This window comes from Trichomycterus rosablanca, chromosome 19, assembly GCF_030014385.1.
Source record: "Trichomycterus rosablanca isolate fTriRos1 chromosome 19, fTriRos1.hap1, whole genome shotgun sequence".
Classification (NCBI taxonomy): Eukaryota; Metazoa; Chordata; class Actinopteri; order Siluriformes; family Trichomycteridae; genus Trichomycterus; species Trichomycterus rosablanca.
In genome coordinates, this window is record NC_086006.1 from 23,227,228 (window position 1) to 23,236,793 (window position 9,566).

The window sequence follows — 9,566 nt, forward strand, 5'->3', positions numbered from 1 at the left end:
ATTCTTCTCCAGTTTACAAACACAGGAAACCCGACCGGAAGTGCTCGCAGGGCAGAGCGGGACACGTGACCAACTGCTTTAGCAAACGTTACTAATTCCTCCTGGACAACAGGGGGCGGTGACGTGCCACCATAACTGCAACAAGTCATAGTGAATCGATTCCTGAAGTTTCAGAGTCGACTCAAATTCTAAGGGCTGAGCGTGAATAAAATCAGTCAGTAGGTCAGTTGTTGGCTCTGCTGTGTGGGTCTGTTTCTCACGCTCAGAGCATTGACAAAGACATTTAAGACTTGTGTTCACTACTCATAAATGTTATGTTAATTAGCCTTAATAGCTTTTTATCTTGCTCATCCTAACAAAAACAGCACAATTTTATTCAAACAATTTTATTGTCAGTTTGACACATGTAGCCTACTTATACTTCAGACATTAACAAATCAACCTGTCTGAGAAATAAGAAAGTAAAATAGCAAAAAGTCAGTGGGAGCCTTTAAACTTTTAACAGTATAAAAAAAGTAAATGTATATTACACAGTTTCTTGGTTATAAATAATTAAACTTGATATCATGGTGTCCAGACAGACTCATGTAGCACATTTACACACATTTCTGCATTTATGAACCCAACACTTATTCCATTTCATTTTATTGCCTAACGCATCGATTTAGTGATTATTTGAAAACCTTTAACTTAAACTGAGTAGAAAGTGGATGTCTTATGTCTTTTAATTGTGAAAAGAAAAGTTGCAGAAATGTCTAAAATCCAAAATCTGCCATGCAAAGTGGTAAGTTCTTTACAAGTGTCTGTAAACTGTTCTGCTTTAGTACAAATAAATCAGTGTTTAACACAAACATTATCATCCAAACTATATCATACAATCTTAAAAATAGATTAAAGTGTGCTTTAAATGGTTAACACTTCTGGGTAGCATCAGTAATGTTTCTGGGGGATCTACATTTTATGATCTCCACAGAAGGACAAACTACAGAAAGCTTTAGGGTCCTATATAGAACCCTTGTTTCTAATGGCGTAGGCTCATGATGCAATAATTTGTTGGTTATTCATGTTGCATAGAAAGCAACAACGATTAAACAACTTGCCTTACAAAAACAAGCTTTAAAAATATTATTAAAATTGACCTTTAAAAAAAAGTTTACTTTAGTAAAAAGATTTGCACCGAGCATAAAGCAGCTGAAGGATTATTAAAACTAAAAAAACAAAAACAAAATAAGATTTAAAAAATTTTAACACTGTGGGGATAAGTATTCAACCACTTGTTTTTGTTGTTTAATATAGTTAATATAGTGGAAATATCCTTTAAATGTATGCACATAAAGTGTTCTGTACTTAAACATAAATGCTGAGTGTATGTATATAATAGAAGATAATACAAGGAAAGTAATCCACAAAGCAAGTTCAGTTTAAACATGCACACACCATACCGTACTGTCAGAAACTAGACTGCCTAAAAATAAATGTTATTCAAAAAAAAAGCAAGAGTAATTAACATTCTATCAGTGATGTACAACTTAATCTCTATTCACAATAACAGACATAATTTGACATGAATGTGTATTTAATAAAAAAAACATGTTAACACATTTGTTGATGCATGCTCAATAATCCAGGTACACAAATCCACAAAGTTTAATCAGTTCATCTGGACACAAGTTTGTTGTAGAGATGCGTTTCGTCACTCAATGTGACGAAACGTATCTCTACAACAAACTTGTGTCCAGATGAACTGATTCAACTTTGTGGATGTTAATACATTATTTATTATTTACACATGTATTTTCTAATGCCTCAGAAAATATTTAAATGAAATCCCAAACCTCATACTACTGTAAATAGTAAATGCCAATTCAGTGCACTAAAAATGGTATTTGGGAGCAAGTCTTTTGTTTACTAGGCAAGTTAACTATTTCACACTGGTTATGGGGAAAACAACTGGGAGTTTTTAGTTATTTATCTACTTCCAAACATTAAAACAAACCATCATATTTAATAGGTAGTTTATGTAGTGTTAGCAAAATGCCATAAATGTAAACTTAGGTAACATTAGAACAGCTAACAGACCAGCAGACTAACTGCTAGCCTCTGTTTGAAATAAAAATGTAACTAACGTTTTAAATTAAAAAGCTTTTCAAATTTTGGAGGACTTTATAAAGCAATTAGTTACAATAATGTATATCTGTGAATCTTTTTTTTTTTGTAGTAGTCACACATAAGCTAAATGTGGTGGATTTAAATTTAGGCTGGAGAACAACACTTGTAGTGAAACAAAAAAAACCAATCAAAGTAATTGTTAATGGTCCCTTAACTTCTCAGTTAAGAACCAGTATTCTAACTGAATTACAGTAATACTGCCTGTAGATAGATCTATATAAGGGATATCCAACTACCACAGCTCAGTTACAGATCTTTTCCCAGCCTTTCTATCTCATCCAGAAAGAAGTCCAGGTCAGCGTGCTTCAGCTGGGGAGAGAGAATTACCATTCGAAAAAAGTTCACCCGACTACCCAGAGGCTGGTACCCCACCATCATAGAGCCACGCTTCATCATTCGTTCCTTTATAACTGGTGCCACCTGGTGGGTAAGAATAGTCATGACATCATTTGGTTGCTTTCAGCAGTCGAAGATATTTACCTACAGCTGTGAAAAATTTTACCTGAAATTTTAAGATACATGAATGTCATCGCAGTCTTGGAATTTTAATGATTTCTACAACTGTTCTTTTCTTTGACTAAAAATATTTCTCTAAACATATTTCTTGTTTGCAGACAAGTGGGCTTTACATTGTCATAACTTAAAAGGCCCCTGCTCCAAATCGTGCACCATTATGTTTGACTGATGTTTATTCTACAAAAAGCAAAGGTAGGGGCTTCTATTCTGCACAGTAGCTTCTATGCTGATGCCCAAGTTAAGTTTGCTTGACTGTAGTCAATGTGATGTGTCTTTCAGCAAGTTCAAATTCTTGTTTTTGGTTGTTTGATTTTATCTGAACATATGACCATACTTTAAAAGGACAGTTTGAAAAAAAGAATACTGTTCCATGTACATCTGTAACAGATGCAGTAAACTAGTCTGCTTTTACAAAAATCATTTAAATCCCAAGACTGGCATTAATGTCACATATCAGCACAATTTTGACTATAATGGAATATTAACAGATATTCTGGCTTCATGGGTCTAATGATTTTGGCAAACCAACCTTTGCTAATTTGTCCTGGTAATCTGGACAGTTCTCTTTTCCTCTAATGCTCGGAGGAACAAACCAGAAGCACACGTTCACAAATTGTGGCTGTTGAAAAACCAAAAAAGTATAAAACATTGTATTGCAAATTTACTCTCTTCAAAACAAAGGTTTTGCATTACATACATACAGTTTATATATGCATTTCCTTAACAGCACTATTCTCTGAATAAGGTAAAAATCTAAATAGATTTCAGTAAAACAACTAAATAGGAATAAATTATATTGAGTTACCTCAGAGACAAGCTGAAATCCCTCTCTTTTCTTCATCTCCTCCACCAAATACCTAAATCAGAAGAAAAAGAAAGCAAATATATCAGTTATCTCACTGACTCAGATAAAGACATTAAATTAAAATCAGTAAGTGATGTGTTCCATAAATGACATTAAGGTTCATTGCTGTTATTTACCTTGTATTGGCAAAAGCCTTGTTAACACGATCGGCTAAGCCCTGTGAGCCTACTGCCTTCCACATTAGCCACAGTTTCAGACAGTCCACTTTGCGTCCACACTGAATAGACTTGTCCCCTGAGTCCAGACTTGTATCATAGAACTTGTCTTGCTGAAACAAGTATGTAGCGTTGGCGCAGTGACACTGCATCAGCAGGTTCTGGTAGGAGAACATTAAACATTAGTGGTACGGTTCAATATGAAAGTACTGACTACATTGTTAATTAGAAATCAATAAACATAAACTGTGTGTGTGTGTTTGGGAGGTATGTTTTTGGGAGGTGGGAGAACCCGAGGGGAACCCACAAACCCAGATCTCCAAGACCCAAAAGCTGTGTGACACCCATAACAACGGCTGCATTATTGTGCTGCCCTATATTAAATGACTTTAAATAATGTTGGTCACCAATGGCAGAAATTGATTCAGTTATAGAACCTCAGAGTTACGGATACAAATGGTACAAGTTTGTTGACACAGGCCCCCTCCCACAAGTGCCCATACAGTAACATTGAGGAATGGTGTTTTCTACATGTTACTGTAGTTATGTAACTTAAAGCACATTCAAAACAGACATTTACAACAGTGTATTCAGGTTTTAGTTGTCAATCATTTTTTAACTAAAAATATAACTCCTAAACATGCGTAAGAGTACATTTATGTCATGCATCTTCACTTATGCATGTCATGCATCTTCACTTACTGACACAACCTACAACAATTAAAAAGCTTATTTTGTAACAGTGTAAAACACAGGACTGTACCGTTGTGTCTCTCATTAAAATCACGGAGCACTGAAGACCTGTCATCAGCATTTTATGAGGGTTCCAGGTCAAAGAGTTTGCTCTGAACACAACAGAAACAAAGGAGTTAAAACTGGTTCCAACTGGCTTTTGTATATCTGTTACAATTCACATTATACAAAAGTTAATTAGAAACAGTTACTGTTAATCTTTTATTTTTCTAAAAAGAAAGATATACGTTCATTCTATGTTGCTTTATAAAGGTTTTAACAGAAAAAGTTACATATTAAATGAGAAATAGAAGGTCCAAGGCGCAACATTTTCATACAGAATAGCAAACTGTCTAATGACAGAACAACAAGGCTGGTGCCAGTTCTTTGCAGATCTTGTCATTCTGTTTTTGAGTTTTGGATATTAGATGCAATTGGCTAAATTAAAATTTTGGAGCTTAAACATTAATATCACATTTTTTAAATCATTTTGTTTTTGTCAAAGGTATTATGTAAGGGTGGTACAGTAGTCTTCTTGCGCCTGTGCGAATTGGGGGTGGCTGTCACACAGATCTTAGCGTGACTCTCCCTACATGATGCTGCTCTGTGTGGGAACATAACACTGGCGGGTGATAAGAAGTGGCCACAGACTGGACACTTGTCGAAGGGGGTGTATAGTGATCCAGCTCTCCTTGTTCAGATTGGGGGTTGTGCAAGCAGCACATTAGATAACTAGACTGGCAGATATGCTGGAAAATCTAAAACAGCACTATGTCTCTAACACTTTTTTTAGTTTATAAAGATAAAAAAAAAAGTCATTATTGTACATTTTGCGGATTAAGAGACTTTTATGCTGTTTTAAAAACCCATTTTATCTTCAGTACATGTACCTTTCGATTCCTGCCATCAGATGCTTGTGTTCCTTGGAAAACAGTGTGCTTCCACCCCACGCTGCCTGTAGAACAGAGTAAGGATCTGTTAATCATGAATGCAAATGAGTCACATTTTTTAAACTTGCATAAGAATCCAAAGGTGCTGTACATTAATGGACATTACTCCACACTGGTATTCGGATTGATTGTCCTCATGTTCTCTTGTTCTTTTGTCAGGTGATTTTGCGTAATGTGACTCAGTGTGAAGTGCTGATAAAAAAGTGGCTTACATCAACATGCATCCACATGCTGTTCCTCTCGCTGATTTCAGCTATACGCTCCAGGGGGTCAAAGGCTCCTTGTACGGTGGAGCCAGCTGTTGCATTGATAAAGAATGGGAATGCGCCCTATAAACAGCAAGAGTTAATCAAACACTAACCAAACACTTCCTTTTGTATCATTTCCAAATAGTAATATTGATACACGGCTTAAACCCAAATCAGACTGTAAAATTCAGCTTATTTGTCTTGCAAGTCATTGAACAGATGTTAGTTTTTAGTGGTGTAGGTTTAGGTTAGTGTTTTTGCTAAAACATATTAAGAGAAGTCAGTGGGAATGATAATATTTTTATACTTGTGATTTGGCATGAACAATTTTAGCTTCAAGGTCCTCAGGGATCATTCTGCCACTGTGGGTACAGAGAGGTTAGAAAAGGATAAAGTGGGCTTCAGGCGATGAGCCGTATGCAGTAAAGCTGAGTACATGCATGTCGTGCTAATGTACCTTTCGTCCACTTTCACAAGGTAGATATTGTCTGTTCCAATCCCCAGAAATGCAGCAGACTTTTTGATTGAGTAGTGACTCTAAAAGGAACAGATCAACATAAATGATTAGTGATAATAATTACATGAAGTCAGACCTTGACATACGCTAAGAAACAGGTCTTGGCAGTCTTGGAAACTTACAGAGTTCTGCAACTGTTCTTTTTTATGACTTAATTGTTTGAACATGCGGTATATTGTAATTTATTGCTTGATTGTAGACATTCAGAGCTTTCCTAGATACATTTGACTATCTGCTCAAATTTCATTTTAGTTTTAGCAGAAAGTTTGGGTTTCCTTGACAAAGAGACCACTGTTTCATGAACTTTGTAATATGTGTGATGAATCAAGCCCTAGGACAACTAGGAGGCCAGAAAACCAAATAAAATGATTACAGTTGCAGACTTCTGTGATAACTGCAATACAAGTACATGTATATTAACATCAGCTGTATTTAGTTTTTACCTCCTGAGATGTGAACACAGCCAAGCGTGGAACACACCACAAGCCTTGAGTCTTAATCTGCGGAAATGCCCAATATCGGGCAACGTTCATGGCATACATGTTAGAAATAGAGCCCCCAGGGCAGAATATGCCATCCCCCTCTGACCAGCCCACTAGGGAACGCATTTTGCGAAGAACCACTTCCTCCATTAGAACGAACACCGGAGCCACCTCGTATGTGTACCTGCGAAAGAATTTATACCAAATATAACTAAACAGTTTTTACTGAAGCTACAAAGCATTAAAGGTGTATTGACAGTACAGCATAAATATTAAGAACAACATGGCGGTGTGATGTGCCCATACTCCATAAAACTGAAGATTAAACCAGATTTTCAAATCCTGTTAGACTTTCTTAACCACAGCTGTTTTGATGTCTTTTTATTATTTACTAATCAGCAAAAATCCAGTATATTTAATAAATATCTCAAGGTTTACTTGCTTATTTTTAGGCAAATATTTATAATAATAATATTAATAATTAAGTCACAAAATCAAAAGAAATCTTGAAATACCATACCATTTTGACATTTGTAGCTGCATTACACATTAATTTACGTATTTAATTTTTCGGGTATATTTATTTTCTTTTACACAATACATTCAATAAATTAAATGATTATTTCCTAAAAAGCTGCTGGTTTGTGAAACTACAAAAAATTGTGGCTGCATCCCAGTTACACCATTAGCAATGAGATTAATTCAAATACTACACTTGGTGTAGTAAAATCCCAAAGCAAAAATGTAAACATACCAATCCTACAAAAACAGGCACTCTAGAATAAGCACAGTGTAATGTTTGAGAGAAATTCAAAATCATATTATGGGAATCAGCAGAACTGGGGACAAGACCATTTATTAAAAGTCAGTGAGGTTATTCGGGCCATTCGGGGTCAGACTACACTTAGATGGTGCTTCACATAGTAACTCTATTCTTATCTTTCCTTCAGGAGAGTGAATGTGTTAACTGTGCCAACTAGGCCACACTTACTGACTGGTATTGAGTGTCTCTGTGAGGAGGCGTCCAGTCAGTGCATGGTAGTCCACTCCGGCGAACAGCTGGTTGAAAAAGCGAGGGTGATCTAAAAATAAAAATGGATTAAACTCCAGATTTTTTGTTGCTAAATATTCGTCATGTCTTTTGTGTTTGGCAGCAATAAATACAGCTTACTAGTTTTCACACTGTATTTGGCCACATCCCGGACTCTTTCCAGCAGCTTTTCATGAGATTCTCCATAATCTTTGAGCTCCAGGTCCAGCAGAGCTCTCAGCTGATCAGGCTCGCTCCACTCACACACCTGTAAATGTATGTGCACAGATAGTAATAGTCTAGTGTTAGATACAGGTAATGTGTATTATACATGGTAAAGTTTTAAAACATACGGGACCTTTTCTTTCACGTCAGTAGCTTTATGAACTGCCTCTGCTAGGATCACTTTGAATGCCTCAGAGAGAAAGTGCTCGCCATCTGAGCAGTCCACTTCAGCTTCATTCACATGATGGTGGCCATTGGTGATTGTGACTTTACTCATATTGCACTCTAGACACGAATTCAAGAAAAAATATTTTACTAAATTTTAATGACTGTAGTGGATTTTCTAACTTGTGATCTTACCAATTGTACTTCTGTTTGTAATTAAGTTGAAGTGCTATAGATTTTTTTTTCTATACAGAAATCTTTCTGGACAAAATAAAGACATATGGACTAGTGGCGTGGTATCAAAAACATGTTTTTCTTGTTTTGGTTTTAAAATAATGAGCATGTTAATTACTTTTTGGTACTTTTTTAATGTGTTACTATCAGTGCATTAATCAATAACAACTATCTACAAATTAAAGTCAGTCCAGTAGAGGTAAAGCTTGGGAAAAGGTTCTTTTTAATGATCTGTTTTTTCATAGCAAGTTTGTGCAATCAGTTCTGCACCACAGCAGAGGGGTGCACCTCCATTCCTTTATCGGCAACAGGATCTTTGCTGTCATATGGGTGTTTTTTGTTTGCTTTTTTTGCTTTTTTTTTTTTGCCTTTTTGGCCAGTATGTGAGCAATTTTTTGGTCTTCAAGCTTTTGCCTTGAATTACACACTTCCCATTAGCTGCTACTTTAAAAGACCACTTTAAGTCATTTAAGACATTTAAAACATTCTGAAAAAAAAAAGACTTCTTGAAGAATAAATTTAACTTTAAGTAACATTAAAATTGTGTTTTGCGCATGCTCAGATGTGAAAAAGCTGCTTCCCCGCCTCCCAAAGCATAAGGAGTTAGCATTGAGTTCATCTGGATGAGTTGGCATCGTATGAATAGAATAGCTGCGGCGGTTGCTGCCCTCATTACAGTCCTACATCTCCTCTTTCACAGTGGAAACCCTGTTGCAATTTAATACACGGGCACGAACAAAAGTTTTTAAAACGCATGTCAGATTTTACCTCATAATAAAATAACATCATTACAGCTTACATTTTCTGTCCTGGAGCAAAGTTTAAAACGTCTCAGAAAACGTGTTCTATAGGAAAAAGACATTTTCTTACCTATAGCAACGACTGAACTCATGTCTGTGCTCCACACTTTCACTGCAGAAGCGCATAGCCCATATGACACTCGATATTTTAAAGTCTAATATAAGCAGAACAGCTGTCCAATCAGAAGCGAGCAGCGAGGGCGCACCGGCACCTGATTGGTCCAAAGCTGGAGAACTGTTAGTAGCCACAGATGTCCGCGAAGCAGTAACTCAGTATGGTAGTAGACTAAACAGGGTACAGATCTAAGTTCCTGGACTATTTATAACCTCAAACTATGCGTTTATAACCTGTAACCATGGTTAAATTACGTGATTATAAAGCAATAATGTGACGTTTAATCACGGTAGCCTAATTTTATTTAATGGGCTGGAAATATTTTATTGTAACGTTTACATTTTTGATAACAATAAATCAACG

At 36.1% G+C, this 9,566-nt stretch overlaps 1 protein-coding gene across 1 annotated transcript; it reads right to left on the reverse strand.

The window, feature by feature from the left end:
* Nucleotides 1–1,738: 1,738 nt before the first annotated feature.
* Nucleotides 1,739–9,198, reverse strand: csad (cysteine sulfinic acid decarboxylase). The gene is made up of 14 exons (XM_063015201.1): nt 9,159–9,198; nt 8,023–8,174; nt 7,806–7,932; nt 7,626–7,716; nt 6,596–6,818; nt 6,093–6,172; nt 5,943–5,997; nt 5,600–5,716; nt 5,328–5,392; nt 4,469–4,550; nt 3,667–3,866; nt 3,491–3,542; nt 3,215–3,304; nt 1,739–2,589 (listed from the first exon to the last, which is right to left on the reverse strand). Exons 1-14 carry the CDS (start codon nt 9,178–9,180, stop codon nt 2,416–2,418), a joined length of 1,530 nt encoding a protein of 509 aa, XP_062871271.1. The 5' UTR covers nt 9,181–9,198; the 3' UTR covers nt 1,739–2,415.
* Between the last annotated feature and the right edge of the window lie 368 nt (nt 9,199–9,566).

Bases quoted from the DNA above. Each gene is read 5' to 3' on its own strand.
- csad (XM_063015201.1), bottom strand. From the start codon at position 9,180: ATGAGTTCAGTCGTTGCTATAG. The intron at 5,998-6,092 runs GTACATTAGCAC...CTGTACCCACAG, and splicing joins CTTGTGAAAGTGGACGAAAG to TGGCAGAATGATCCCTGAGG. The intron at 5,393-5,599 runs GTAAGCCACTTT...TCTGTTCTACAG, and splicing joins GCATGTGGATGCATGTTGAT to GCAGCGTGGGGTGGAAGCAC.